This window comes from Micropterus salmoides, unplaced genomic scaffold, assembly GCF_014851395.1.
Source record: "Micropterus salmoides isolate LMB-PRFRI ecotype aquatic unplaced genomic scaffold, ASM1485139v1 Ms_hic_scaffold_16, whole genome shotgun sequence".
In the NCBI taxonomy this organism is placed as follows: Eukaryota; Metazoa; Chordata; class Actinopteri; order Centrarchiformes; family Centrarchidae; genus Micropterus; species Micropterus salmoides.
The window spans coordinates 31,452,162-31,467,466 of NW_024040707.1; the positions used below are offsets into that span (position 1 = coordinate 31,452,162).

The 15,305-nt window shown below is 43.8% G+C and overlaps 1 protein-coding gene across 2 annotated transcripts; it reads right to left on the reverse strand.

Moving 5' to 3' along the window:
• Nucleotides 1-2,249: 2,249 nt before the first annotated feature.
• Nucleotides 2,250-14,120, reverse strand: pex10 (peroxisomal biogenesis factor 10). 2 transcript variants are annotated; one of them, XM_038723421.1, is made up of 6 exons: nucleotides 13,602-14,118; nucleotides 12,987-13,067; nucleotides 12,480-12,892; nucleotides 8,481-8,647; nucleotides 4,766-4,901; nucleotides 2,250-2,748 (listed from the first exon to the last, which is right to left on the reverse strand). In XM_038723421.1, the coding sequence occupies exons 1-6, from the start codon at nucleotides 13,711-13,713 to the stop codon at nucleotides 2,677-2,679; spliced, it is 981 nt and encodes a 326-aa protein (XP_038579349.1). In that variant the 5' UTR covers nucleotides 13,714-14,118; the 3' UTR covers nucleotides 2,250-2,676. The 2 variants fall into 2 exon arrangements, with proteins under 2 accessions (XP_038579349.1, XP_038579351.1); XM_038723423.1 differs by lacking the exon at nucleotides 4,766-4,901 and having other exon boundaries at nucleotides 13,602-14,120.
• Nucleotides 14,121-15,305: the final 1,185 nt, after the last annotated feature.

Genomic DNA, 15,305 nt, shown 5'->3' on the forward strand with positions numbered 1-15,305 from the left:
TAATGCCGACGGAACGCAAAAGAGGAAGATATGTGTAATAATTTATTAACCATTTTATTTTTCATTTTCATAAGTAGGGTGTTATTTTTCAATTAGTTATTGTTGACAAATCTCACTTTTTCACCATCAACATGACAGAATATTTCAGTGCAGACGAAGAAATTTCCTGCAATAAATAAGAAAACAATCAGGCAGCAACCAGAAGAAATGGTAGTAAATGAAGACACCATAAGATCCAGCTCCCTTCAAAGAGCCATGATTCCCATTACTAGTTTTCTTGTGGCTATCTGGGAAGTCTGCATTGTGTATATATACATACATTATGTATATGATGCCTCTTAAATTTCTTCAAATGGATGCAATCACTAACAGTAACCATTGCAGATGCCACACAGCTCATTTACAGTTTAGCAGTATTTCACAGCCTGCGTTCTCTTTCTGTCCACTCAGTGAAGCTCTTTCTGCCGCTAACAACATCCATAGCTCTCTTTTGTTGCCTCCCCAAAGACATTGGTACATATTTTCAAATTAATACTCTTTTCAGGTTATAATTGAACATATTACCCAGCCAAGTGCCTAGCTGTTAATGATGAGGAGAGAGAAGAGGAGGAGCAGCAGACATCCATCATCACAGTGTTTTCTAATATCTCAGGGATCAGCGCTAGCCCGGCAGCATCTGTTCCACTGTCAGCCATATTCTCCAAGGAGGGGGAAACCCGATTATCCGAAATGACAGAAGTCTAAGTGAACTGGCTGGTTGTCAACAGGAGAGAGAACGAGCCACCAGAGTGTGTTGGCACAAAATGTTTTGATGTAAACACTTTTGAGTGCTGGCAGTTGGTGTGGGCCGTCACAAAGCTAGAAAGCCATTAACATGTTGAGTTTTGCTGCTAATGTTCATTTGAGGAGCATCTGCTTGGTTTCATCAGGGCCTGCAGGGCGCGCTGACTTCCCAAACAGTACTTGTTTGACTTGACAAACTCTTCAAAGTCAAGTCAGTCAGTCAGTCAACTTCTGCGTCTCACAGGTGGTTCAGGATATAATGGTCTGTTTTATGGCATTGCAGTGTAGCTTTTGACATAGTTTCAACATACTGGAGTGTTTTGGACTCTGGTCTTGGAGGCCTTGGTGTCCATACCTCTGCACCCTAAGCCACACTCCACCCTTCAGGATATGCTTCCTCATGTACATACAGCCCGGAATATCAAGTGACCCAAGGAAGTAATCAAGAGAGAGCATCAATGCGAGTCAGACCACCCTCTTTCACAACGTTGGAGAGTTGGATCTGGTGCTGCCCCCAGGAAAGTAAACGAATTCAGTGATACCTCCTAGTTAAGGTTTGGTATAGACTGTCTATACATCCATCCAACGCGAGGGGTTGCCCCGGGTCAACTTCCAGTCCTATGTGTCCAGAAAACTGATAAGGAAACTTCCTTATTAGATGCCTGATCTACTTTCACTGGCTTGCTTGCTAAAGAGAGGTTGCAGGACACATATCACAGTCTCTGTCACAAGCTTTGCACACCCAAACAACTACCACAATGTCAACCAAAAGCACTAACATCCAAAGCTGACCTGCAAAAGTTTTCATCAGCAGGGTTTGCTAATAAGTTGCTTGCATTTGTATGATTAAAGCTTATGATGATTACCTGTCAAGGTTAAAATTTTGCCCAAGTGATGAAGGTGACAACTGGTTTATAGACTTCAGCCCAGAGCTAAATGTGGCGGCACAGCTTATCTTACTAATTTCCTCACTGTCAAGAGAAATTACGACTTTTCATCCAGATACTACTTCACAGTCTATCAGTTAACATCCACAACCAGTGGTTGGAACATGTGTGCACACTTCACATCTTTCCCACTCCATATAACAAGCTTAGTTTCAGAGCCACATTTGAGGTTTATTTACAGCTAGCCTGGGGAGACCGTCTAGAGACAGAGACACATGGTACAGCAGCCTATTGTAAAGCTGTTGTGGTATGAGAAGTTTAAAAGGCCATGATTATAGACCCAGGCATTGTCATGACATCACCATGAATCACCAGAGAGAAGCATCAACAAATATTTGTTAAAACACACGTGTGGTGCCAAAATCTTGGAATTACAAGACACAACAGAACAACAGGAGCTGTTATATAATGAGGATTTCAGGGAAGTTTGTAGATATCCTAAAGGAATTCAGCAGCTCCTTTTTAGTGTGGACACTTCTTGGAAGAGGAAAAGATGGTCTGATGCCCTGCCCATGGAGACACCTTGATTTACTATACTTTATTTAATGGTAATCTTCCATCATACAACAGACTCCTTTTCTACCAGGCCGTCAATGAACAATTATACGTACTTACACTGTAAGACAACGACACCTGAGATCTATTTTCATATTTAATTTTTTAAACAACCTAAAACACAAAACACATATTTGAATATTTCCCACAGTTTATTAGCATCTGGTTGGTTTTAATTAAATGGTAATATTTACACGTTTCGACTGATCCAACAACTTCCAACTGAATCCAACATTTAATTCTCAATCAACAACCTTTCCTCAACAACAACAGAAGAGGAATAAGAAAAGATGCTTGTGTACATCGGCACCAAGTTCCGTGTGACTGCTGGAGAACATTGTTCTGCATGCAGGTCAACAACAGCCTTACAGTCCAGCAGCAGCTTGCAGTATCAGGCTATGTAGTTCCTCAAGTACACCAGTCTGTGAGGTTGGAACTTCTCCCGACACAGGGGGCACTCCGCCTGTAAAAACACACGTGACAGATTGTTGCACAAAACGTATTGGTTTTTATTATAAATGAAAAATAAACAAATGCTGGGCTTTCACCTCATCAAGGTCTGGTAGAAGGGCTGTGCGATATGACAAATTCATATCCCGATACCGGTAATTTCATATCCCAATAACAATATATATCCCGATATAGAAATTTTTTTGTAAATTCAAAGAAATATGACATTTCTGTAACTCAGCAGGTGTGGAAGAACGGACCCTGGTGAAGTTAGTTTCAAGTTGGATATTAGTTTTGGATATTAGTCAACATATTAGCTTTTAAGGCCCATTTATACTCCTGTGTAGGGTCTACATGCGTACCTACGCCGTAGGCTACGCACGTAGCCATGTATTTATACTTGTGCGTAGGTCTTTCCGTCATTCTGCAATTACACCCCCAAACAATAGTCGACAGTATCGCTACAGCGTCCACTGTGTTGACTTTTGCCGGCCGAGCAGGCTAACTTCCGGTTTAGCGCTCCGCTAATGTAAATGGGGGTAAAATTGTATATGTACTGCTGGTGTAGCCTTTTCAAATGTTACCGACCGAATGGATCGCATTCTGATAGTGAGTCATTTCGCTCGGGTTGCGACGATCAAATATATTGATTCGCTGTGTTACAGCCGCCGTTTTGGCCGCTAGTAAATGTTACTTTAAAGCGCGAGGTACTTCTGGTCGGCTCCAATCACAGAGCTTACGATCCGCGTCAACTCGACGTGTAGTTACATTTTGAAGGAGGTGCACGTCAGGCGACAGCGTAGCCTCTGCGCAGCCCCATAGCCTACGCCGTCACCTATGCTGTCGATTTGACGCAGAAGTATAAATTGCACCTAAGTTGGACACTTGATAGATGTCTAACTTCAACCTAACTTCATCATGGTGCAAAGCAGCGTTCCCTCACCAAAATATTGGCGACACAACGATAGAGCATAATTGTAAATGATAGACGTTTTTTTCCTATCGTCATATCACTAGGGCTGTCGCGGTGAAGTAATTTCCCCCGCAGTAATATCTTGGGGCTCAACAGCACAGTATACAGTATTATCACATTTTTCATTAATGAAGTAATTTGGTGCCATATAGAATTACTATTCTATATGGCACCAGAGTGTCTGTGGATCTCACCTCACTGCACAGCGAGCCGCCAACAGCAGCTTTATGGTTGGAGCAAGATAGCTGCTGGGTCAACAACATACTGTTCATTTCTCTCGACTGTCCCTCAGTATCATAACATCGCCGAGCCTCCAAGATACATTAGCTACGCAATATGCTAATGCCAAGTTAGCTAACCTTTAAAATAAACAGTAAAACACAAAACACGGCAACACTTACAGCTTCCAAGTTTGAAGTCAGGTCACGTACAGCCCATGGCGATCCGTCCTTGACCAGTAACTGAGCTTGTTACACTTTTGAAGCACTAATTTATTCATTTAACACGCCTTGAAGTGTAAAGTATGAAGTTTGCGATTGTTGGGGTGCTTGCCATCATCCGCGGGAGGCTTGACTAATAGCGCAGTATTTAAATTTTGTGAAAATATTTCCTGTTTAGTTAAGATAAATGTTTCTGTAGTTTCTACAGCATGTGGATTCTCGGTGCACTCTCAATATAATCTGTGTAAACGGGCAAGATTAACCTGCCAGAGGACCCTGGGCCCCCAAGTAATCAGTTTTCTACAGTGTTTTCTATGGTGGGATTCTGCCTGGTTTCAGATTTGCTCTGTGGTAATAAGATAAAAAACTAATAGGTTTAAGAATATGCAAGAAAACCTATGCGAGCAAACACTAAATCTGACTGACTATAATAAATCACAACAACATAAACTACTAAACCTTCTGCGTGGGTTGTAATAGAACTGGTTTGGGGGAATATTTAGTAGATGTAAGACAAACGAGCAACATCTCCAGATGATCCTGGTATTGTTAATGAATTCCCAACAATGAATTATGTGGTACAGTTTGGTGCAACAGATTCAAAACAAGAGCCTGACCTTGGTGTTGCACCACTCTGTGATGCACTCCCAGCAGAAGAGGTGTCCACAGGGGGTGGAGGTGGAGTGTCTCCTATCCTCCAGGCATAGGATACACCGGGCGGCTCTGGGGTCCGAGCTCCGTGTGCACTGAGGGCTGGAGACAGACAAGGGATCAGCATTGAACTCGTGTTTTTCATGTTGGTCTTTACTACCAAAAGTCCAGCATGGTTCCTCTCCGGGAACCATCACCTTATCGTGGTGGAGAGGTTTGTGTGCCCCGGTGAACCTGGAGGCTGTGTTGTCGGGAGCTTAGTGCTCCTGGTAGGGTCTCCCAAGGCAAAGTGGTTCCAGGTGAGGGGCCAGACTGAGAATGGTTCACAAAGACCCTTGATGAAAAATCGAGGAAGAGGAGGAGAGACCCTGCCCGGAGGAAGCCCGGGGCCCCCGTCTGGAGCCAGGCCCAGAGGGAGGGCTCATCGGCGAGCACCTGGTGGCCGGGTTTGCCACGGAGCCCGGCCGGGCTCAGCCCGAAGAAGCAACGTGGCACCCCCCTCTCCATCCTTTGGACCCACCATCCATCGGAAGATCCGCAGGGCGACGAACCAGACCCGGGCGGCAGAGGCTGGCTCTGGGGACGTGGAACGTCACCTCTCTGTGGGGGAAGGAGCCGGAACTTGTGCGGGAGATGGAGCGCTACCAATTAGATCTGGTGGGGCTGACCTCCACGCACAGTCTCGGTTCTGGAACCGTACTCCTTGATAGGGGATGGACACTATTCTTCTCTGGAGTTGCTCAAGGTGTGAGGCGCAAGGCGGGTGTGGGGATACTCACAAGTCCCCGGCTGAGCACCGCTACGTTAGAGTTTACTCCGGTGAACGAGAGGGTTGCCTCCCTACGCCTTCGGGTACTGGGGGGGAAAACTCTGACTGTTGTTTGTGCATATGCACCAAATAGCAGTTCAGAGTATTCGACCTTCTTGGAGACCCTGAATGGAGTTCTGTATGGGGCTCCAGTAGGGGACTCCATACTTCTGCATAGACTTCAACGCGCATGTGGGCAATGATGGAGATACCTGGAAAGGCGTGATTGGGAGGAACGGCCCCCCTGATCTGAACCCGAGTGGCTGTTTGTTGTTAGACTTCTGTGCTAGTCATGGATTGTCTATAACGAACACCATGTTCGAGCATAAGGATGCTCATAAGTGTACATAGTACCAGAGCACCCTAGTCCGAAGATCAATGATCGATTTTGTAATCGTTTCATCTGATTTGAGGCCGCATGTTTCGGACACTCGGGTGAAGAGAGGGGCAGAGCTGTCAACAGATCACCATCTGGTGGTGAGTTGGGTCAGGGGGTGGGGGAAGACTCTGGACAGACCTGGTAAGCCCAAACGGGTAGTGCGGGTGAACTGGGAACGTCTGGAGGAGGCCCCTGTCCGTGAGATCTTCAACTCAAACCTCCCGCGGAGCTTTTCTGGCATCCCTGTGGAGGTTGGGGACATTGAACAGGAGTGGGCAATGTTCAAAACCTCTATTGCTGAAGCTGCAGCGGAAAGCTGTGGTCTCAAGGTCTTAGGTGCCTCAAGGGGCGGTAACCCTCGAACACCGTGGTGGACACCGGTGGTCAGGGAAGCCGTCCGACTGAAGAAGGAGGTCTTCCGAGATTTGTTGTCTCGGAGGACTCCGGAGGCGGTTGCAAGGTACCGATGGGCCCGAAGGACTGCAGCCTCTGCTGTGGCAGATGCAAAGCAGTGGGTGTGGTAGATGCTCGGAGAAGACACGGAGAAGGACTTTCGGTCGGCACCAAAGTGTTTCTGGAGAACTGTCCGCCATCTCAGGAGGGGGAAGCGGGGAACCGTCCAAAGCTGTGTACAGTAAGGATGGGAGCCTGCTGACCTCAACTGGGGAGGTAATTGGGTGGTGGATGGAACACTTTGAGGAACTCCTAAATCTGACTGACACGCCCTCTTTAGTAGAGGCAGAGCTCGAGGCTGATGGGGGATTCTCGTCAATTTCCCTGGTGGAAGTCACTGAGGTAGTCAAACAACTCCACAGTGGCAAAGCCCCAGGGATTGATGAGATCCGCCCAGAAATGCTAAAAGCTTTGGGTGTGGAGGGGCTGTCTTGGATGACACGTCTCTTTAACATCGCGTGGAAGTCGGGTACAGTGCCCAAGGAGTGGCAGACTGGGGTGGTGGTTCCCCTGTTCAAAAAGGGGGACCAGAGAGTGTGTGCCAATTACAGGGGTATCACACTTCTCAGCCTCCCCGGTAAAGTCTATTCCAGGGTGCTGGAAGGGTTCGGCCGATTGTCGAACCTCAGATTGAAGAGGAACAATGCGGTTTTCGTCCCGGTCGTGGAACAACTGACCAGCTCTTTACTCTCACAAGGATCCTGGAGTGGGCTTGGGAGTATGCCTATCCAGTCTACATGTGCTTTGTAGATCTGGAGAAGGCGTATGACCGGGTCCCCCGGGAGATACTGTGGGAGGTGCTGCGGGAGTATGGGGTGAGGGGGGCCCTTCTCAGGGCTATCCAATCCCTGTACATCCAAAGCGAGAGCTGTGTCCGAGTACTCAGTAAGTCGGACTCTTTCCAGGTGAGGGTTGGCCTTCGCCAGGGCTGCGCTTTGTCCCCTATCCTATTTGTGATATTCATGGACAGGATATCGAGGCGTAGTCATGGCGAGGAGGGGCTGCGGTTCGGGGGGCTTGGGATCTCGTCACTGCTTTTTGCGGATGATGTGGTCCTGATGGCATCATCGGTCCGTGACCTTCAGCTCTCACTGGATCGGTTCGCAGCCGTGAGTTGAATATTTTCAACTCAAGCGAGAAATACGCATGATGCTGAGTCGCGATAGCCTATCAACGTTGAAATTGTCTGTACATCCCCGACGGCTTCAGAGCGTTGTGTGGAGAAGGGCAGGCAGAGCAGGAGATTGAAAATCTGCGGGCAGATGAAGAGCTGCTAAACTTGGGAGAGGAGCAGGGAGCAGCACTCCAGCTTTTGGAAAAAAAACACCCGTAGTTGGACTGGATTATGCTCTGACAACTACGCCGTTTGCTCGCGGGAGGAGCTCAGAGTAAACTGCTTTTATTAAATTAGCTTTTCACTTTGGTTTTTGGGATTACAACGTTGATTTTTTTCAAGCTTCTCAGCAGCTAGATTCCGTGCACATCCAGTGTTGTTAGCGTCGTTTGGCACTACTTCATATTTATATCAAAACTGGACATTGCTGGGAGAAAAGAAAGCGAGGAGGTTGAACTACCTGGTGAGTCCAGAAAACATGTGTATGTAACTTTATTCCAGCTATAGCTGTACTTTACTGTGACCAAAATAGCATAGCCCTGATCAATCCGAACTCCATTCAGAAAACAAACATTTTAGAAGTTGTTGTCCTGCTGTCTTGCTGACAGACCTGACAAAGCATGAATTCATATGTTTAACAAATCTGCATCATGTTGTAGTTATTTCGGCATCAGTTTGACCCGTTTATTGCTATTTAATCACAGCAAATTGTTTACTTTGGGTTCACGCAGTTGTAGTAACGGTGAGTTGTGTTTATTCCGGGTTTATTCGCGTTATTGCGTTGTGTGTGAACACTCAGCAGTTGTCCAGCGATAAAACCCCCGTGAGGAGAGCGTTGGGTGGATTAAATTCACATTTGGTCTGAATGCCGCATAAGGGGCCAGCTTTACACATCTCCAGGTTTGTGCGTCAGTCTTGGTTGAGTACCTGAGGTTCCTGTAGTGCTTCCACTCCTGCCTTGCCCTCTGTCTCTGCCTAAAGTTGTTGAGCTGCAGACACACAGTGATGAGCAGCTGGACGAGGGACACGGCCCCCAGGAGCCTGTAGCTGCTCCGGATCATCCCGTCATCACGGTTCAGACCCGTCACACCCAGCTACACACAACACACACGCGCGCACACACACACGCACACATATATATAGGAAAATATTAAAAATATTAAATGTATTCAAGCCAAGCAGAAGATTTTGATGCGAAGCAAGTTTTAAATGCTTCTAGAAATGTAAATCTAACACATAAATAGTTCTGATCTACCAGAAAAGGTATTGCCACTTCCCAGCGCACACAAGCTCAGTGTCCAGTTTATTAGGTACACGTAGCTAAAACATCTGATACAACCATCCTCCTTCATGATGGTTGTGATGTTCAGCTTGTGATGAAACTGTCACGTTTGATTCCACTGCCAGTTTGTGCTTCTGTTTAATTGTGTTGTGTTTTACTTTGAGGTGTTCTGCCTCAGTGATATCAATGTGACATAATATTAGACTGCACTAGTATTAGCTAGGTGTACCTAATAAACAGGCAATTGAGTATATCTTAACACTGGAGGTTTCTTGCATTAAATAGTGACATTAGAGGTAGCAATCTGTCCTACAGACAGTTAATCATTACTGTGTACTCCATCCTGGCAGCCTGCCTGCTCAACAACTGGTAAACTAATTAACTTCCTCCTGACAGGAACAAAATGTTAAAAAGCTGGAAAACAACAAACAGGATATATTTAGCAGAAACATGATGGGAGGAAGTGGAGTTAATTATAAATAAAAATTATTTGATAACACTGTTTGGGAAGTCTGTTGAATAAAATCAACACGGTGTTCTTATGATTGTAAGTACATATGCAGTGTTTTGGAGTGAATGCATGTGAGTATGTAAGCTGCCTCTATAGGGAAGTACCTCCTCAAGTGAATAATTGAATGTTTTTAAAGGCTGAACTGAACATTGCTCATTGGTTATTAAAGATCCCATTAAACGGGCACTTGAACTTGCTGGAAAGCTGCTACTTAGAAAACATCACACACCACAGTGGTGACCTCAAGATGCACTAAAGTGTGTAACTAGAAAACCCAACCAATAAAATCAACATAATTTCTAACAATCCTGACCGTTTGCTTGTCTTTTCAAATCAAACTGCCTTTCCCTTCATAACTCCCGCACTAAGCAGCAAATACATCATGCACATGTATTTAGAGGGCTGGGAACGTTGACGCGTTATTATCACATTAACGCACCCACTTATCGCTACACCCTGTGCTCGACCACTTCACCTCAGTCTAACAGGGAAACTTGATACTGATTGAACATATAGGTGCTGGTCATATAATTAGAATATCATCAAAAAGTTTATTTATTTCAGTAATTCCATTCAAAAAGTGAAACTTGTATAATGTATACATCCATTCCACACAGACTGATATATTTCAAGTGTTCATTCCTTTTAATTTTGATGATTATAACTGACAATTAATGAAAACCCCAAAATCAGTATCTCAGAAAATTAGAATATTGTGAAAAGGTTCAATATTGAAGACACCTGGTGCCACACTCTAATCAGCTAATTAACTCAAAACACCTGCAAAGGCCTTTAAATGGTCTCTCAGTCTAGTTCTGTAGGCTACACAATCATGGGGAAGACTGCTGACTTGACAGCTGTCCAAAAGACAACCATTGACACCTTGCACAAGGAGGGCAAGACAAGGTCATTGCTAAAGAGGCTGGCTGTTCACAGCGCTCTGTGTCGAAGCGCATTAATAGAGAGGCGAAGGGAAGAAAAAGATGTGGTAAAAAAAAAGTGTACAAGCAATAGGGATAACGGCACCCTGGAGAGGATTGTGAAACAAAACCCATTCAAAAATGTGGGGGAGATTCACAAAGAGTGGACTGCAGCTGGAGTCAGTGCTTCAAGAACCACCACGCACAGACGTATGCAAGACATGGGTTTCAGCTGTCGCATTCCTTGTGTCAAGCCACTCTTGAACAAGACACAGCGTCAAAAGTCGCCTGGGCTAAAGACAAAAAGCACTGGACTGCTGCTGAGTGGTCCAAAGTTATGTTCTCTGATGAAAGTAAACTTTGCATTTCCTTTGGAAATCAAGGTCCCAGAGTCTGGAGGAAGAGAGGAGAGGCACAGAATCCACATTGCTTGAAGTCCAGTGTAAAGTTTCCACAGTCAGTGATGGTTTGGGGTGCCATGTCATCTGCTGGTGTTGGTCTGAGGTCCAAGGTCAACGCAGCCGTCTACCAGGAAGTTTTAGAGCACTTCATGCTTCCTGCTGCTGACCAACTTTATGGAGATGCAGATTTCATTTTCCAACAGGACTTGGCACCTGCACACAGTGCCAAAGCTACCAGTACCTGGTTTAAGGACCATGGTATCCCTGTTCTTATTTGGCCAGCAAACTCGCCTGACCTTAACCCGACAGAAAATCTATGGGGTATTGTGAAGAGGAAGATGCGATACGCCAGACCCAACAATGCAGAAGAGCTGAAGGCCACTATCAGAGCAACCTGGGCTCACATAACACCTGAGCAGTGCCACAGACAGATGGACTCCATGCCATGCCGCATTGCTGCAGTAATTCAGACAAAAGGAGCCGCAACTAAGTATTGAGTGCTGTACATGCTCATACTTTTCACGTTCATACTTTTCAGTTGGCCAACATTTCTAAAAATCCTTTTTTTGTATTGGTCTTAAGTAATATTCTAATTTTCTGAGATACTGAATTTGGGATTTTCATTAGTTGTCAGTTTTAATCGTCACAATTAAATGAAATAAACATTTGAAATATATCAGTCTGTGCGTAATGAATGAATATAATATCCAAGTTTGACATTTTGAATGGAATTACTGAAATAAATCAACTTTTTGATGATATTCTAATTATATGACCAGCACCTGTAGACTGTTTATGCTGATACCCGTTAAGAAAACTCCGATGGTAACTTGTTTTAACAAGCTAAATAAAAGCTAATGCCCTGGCAGTGGCAAATAGCTTTGGTCTAATATTTGATTTCATTAATGTTGAGATTTACAAGAAATATTTTATTGCTACTGTGTAAAGGGAATACTGCTGGTAAAAAGCACCTTATTTGTTTTTAAGTGTTTACAAACCACATGTTATTGCACTTTTGTGTATATAGCTGTACATTTAAATTAAAATGCGCAATACGCCATTTTAGAATTTATTTATTCATTCAAGTGACGTGTGAATGCAGACATGGATAAATACTCTATATGGACAAAAGTATTGAGACACACTGCTTAATCATTGAATTCAGGCGTTTCATTTAGTCCCATTTGGCACAGGTGTATAAAATCAAGCACCTAGACTTGGAGTCTGCTTTTACAAACATTTGCAAATTAAATTTAGTAGGGGAGGGAAAATGCGATGGGGTGTTTTTGTGGGGTTGGGCTCAGCCCCTTAGTTCCACTGAAGGTACACATTAATGCCCCAGCTTACCAAGACATTTTGGAGAATTCTAAGCTTCCAACTTTGTGGAAACAGTTTGGGGAATGTCATTTTCTGTTCCAGCGTGGTTGGAGGAGTTTGGTGTGGAAGAATTTATCCCGCCCACACAGAGCCCTGACCTCAACCCTATTCAACACCTTTGGAATGAAGAGTGGAGATTGCGTGCCAGGCCCTCTCGTCCAGGATCAATATATGACCTCATAAATGGATGAACGGGAAAAAATTCCCACTCTAAAATCTTCTCAGAAGAGTGGAAGCTGTAAAGGGGGACCAACTGCATATTAGTGCCTATGGATTTAGAAGGAGATGTCATAAAAGCTCCTGTAATGTAGAGGGGTGTCCCAATATTTTTACGCTGCATGTCAATGTTTGGCTGGGCCTACTTTTGTCCTTGTCATTTAAAAAATTAAATATAAATATTACTTTTATAATATATATATATATATGATAACCTACATAGCTGATGCCAGCCGCCCTCTTGGACAGGTGATAGAACGAGCCTTTGATGTAGAACAGAGCCACATGGAGTCTGTGCAGGAGGGTCAGACCTTGCTGGAGGACGAACACAGCCGGCAGGCACACTCTCCTCTGGGGCTCCGACAGCAGCCCCACTGCCCTCCGCATCCTGCTCCTCAGCCAGCGCTCAAGGCTCCACGGCCCGGACGCAGCCTGCCGCCAACTGAGACCTCCACGGCTCTCCTGCCCACCTTCCAGCTCGTTCTCCAGGCACACCAGGACCTTATCCAGGAGGTAAGGAAAGGCGGCGTGGCAGACGACAAAGAGGCCTCGTCTGAACCCTGAGGGGATGTGACATTTAGTGGGATCCACTTGCACGATGCTGACGTACTCTTCGCCCAGGGTTTGGTAACCTGAGGAGAAGGATGTAAACCATGTAATCACAAGACAACTAGTTAAACAGACACAAGCAAAGTTAGACCTCATACTGGTTTGGTCTGTAACTACCTGAGAATGTTGTTAAACTGTAGTATGCAAGGTCTGACAGCAGCTCGATCTCTCTCCTCCAGTCCAGCCATCTTTTGGACCCTACAGAGAAAGCAAGAGAGAAATAAATCAACGTTCAACGATCTTTTAAATTGAGAGTAGGTGCCGAGGTTCCTATCACAGACCACAGACTCATGAACAAACAGTTGCTTTTTAACTTTGGCATGAAAAATTTGCTTTTATTTGGATGATAACCAGCTCATCTATTGCTGTAAAAGTAACATAACTAATTAATTAAGTGCCCTGTCTACATTTAAAAAACAAAACTAGTCTTGAAAAGCAGTGAGACCAAGCAGATGAGGTGAAACTTCACATTTCAATCAAATAACTAACTGACTAGGTACATTACATTTTATCCGAATTGATGAGGGACTGGAAAGTGTCCCAACTATGTTTTGTAATCAGTGACCAAAGAAAAAGTGTCATCATTTGGGGGAGTTGTGTATTAATTATTAAGACTAGGAACTGCACCTCGTTAGCTCTAAAGCTAACGTTACATGTTTAAAGTGAAGTAAGCTACCTAAAAGAAGAGTAATGGTGATGTTCCAGTGTGTTAAACTTAAAAAAAAAACTCACCAGCAAGTGTTTGAAAAGCTTCGTTGGCGTTGTTTCTCAGGAAGGTTTGATAATATTCGTCCTTCTGACTGGACCGGATCAGCTGGGATTGGTTTGCAGGAGCGAGGGGCATCGTGAGCTAGCATTAGAGCTAATTTCAGATGCTAACGTTGCCAAAACAAGTTACACATAGTAGAATATTTACATCCACTGGCTGAAGTGTTTCAGTCGGATGAAACCTTCGAGTAGACCTCTAACCTTCACCCTCACGGCAGGTTGTCAGTCAAGTAGAGTGCTAACTTGCATGTAGCTACAAACTGCTAAATGTTTATATTAGCCAACAAGCTAACCGAGCTAATATCTTGTGTTCCTGTACTCTGCTTACTCTTGAATATGCACTAATATTTCCGTTATAAAAGTCAAATGTTTTTGCACGTAGATAAATCTAGAGCCGTTAAATAAGGTATCATTTATATATATTTATATCATATTTACCGGCTGTGGCTAAATCCTGGAAACACACCGGAAGCTGATGCCCTGAAAACAAACGATACTGAATATCAAGAGCGATACCTGCTGGTAGGAGGCGGAATTACAACCAGAAAGCCAGGCGCAATCCCAATGTCCCCCCTAAACCCTAAGCCTTGAACCCTCACAGACTTTACTGACATCACTTGGAAAGGATAGATAGGTTTAAGAGGCTGCAAGGCCTCAAAATGCTGTAAACAGGAACGTGACAGACACTTTATCACGTTACCTTGACGACGCTGAAATACGTTGCACACTTTTTATTTTATGTTTTTGCCTTATTTTTAAGTCCTGCAGGCTCTCGTCCTACAGAGTGGTGGAGAGGTAGCCTAAATGTCAATATATATTTGTAATTAATCAATACACTATTTTTGGTCAAATAGCATCATTAAGCAAAAACTAAAATAAATAGTTGAATAAACTAAGTGTGTAATAAGGTGATTGCATTCCTCTGACTTCATGTGTTCTATGCACCATCTTAAGTTAAGAAAACTTTCAAAAATTTTAACATCACCGTATGTGTCAATGCTTGTTTGTTTAATGTTTTCTTATAACGCGGATTTGCCGTGATACTTCTCTCGCTTCCGGGCTTCCCCTGGTAACCCCTGTGTTTCACGTCATACCGTATTTTCTGTAAAAGCTCGGCTATATGTTGTTTAAAAAAGTAATGAAAAAGTAATTAAATATTATAAGTTATATTACTTTGATAAAGTAATTTAAATAGTTACACTACCATTACATTTTAAAAGGGTAACTTGTAATCGATAACCTATTACATTTCCAAACTAGTCTTCCCAACACAGGTGATATTAAGATTTAATATTTGAAAAGCAATTAACCTTTCATCTCATAATCTGTCTTTGAACTTTGAAGTAATTAATACATAATCCAGTTTCTAATTGTTTCTCTTGTCTTCAGAGTGACATGTTGTGTGTTTTTATTCTGATTTTACTTGATTTCATTTTCATTTTCCACTGTGGTTTTATTCCAAGATCATAAGAAACTAAAAAACAGCAACATATTTAGTCACGAGTTCCAGTTTCTTAATCAAATTTTGGATTTTTTATATTTTACTCATTAAGTTAACTGCTAAATTAACTGCAATTTGTACTTTGTGTGCATTATATTTCCCAACCTAAAGGTCTAAATGGTATTTGAGAAATGCCGATACCTGGAATCAACTTACCCACCATGAGT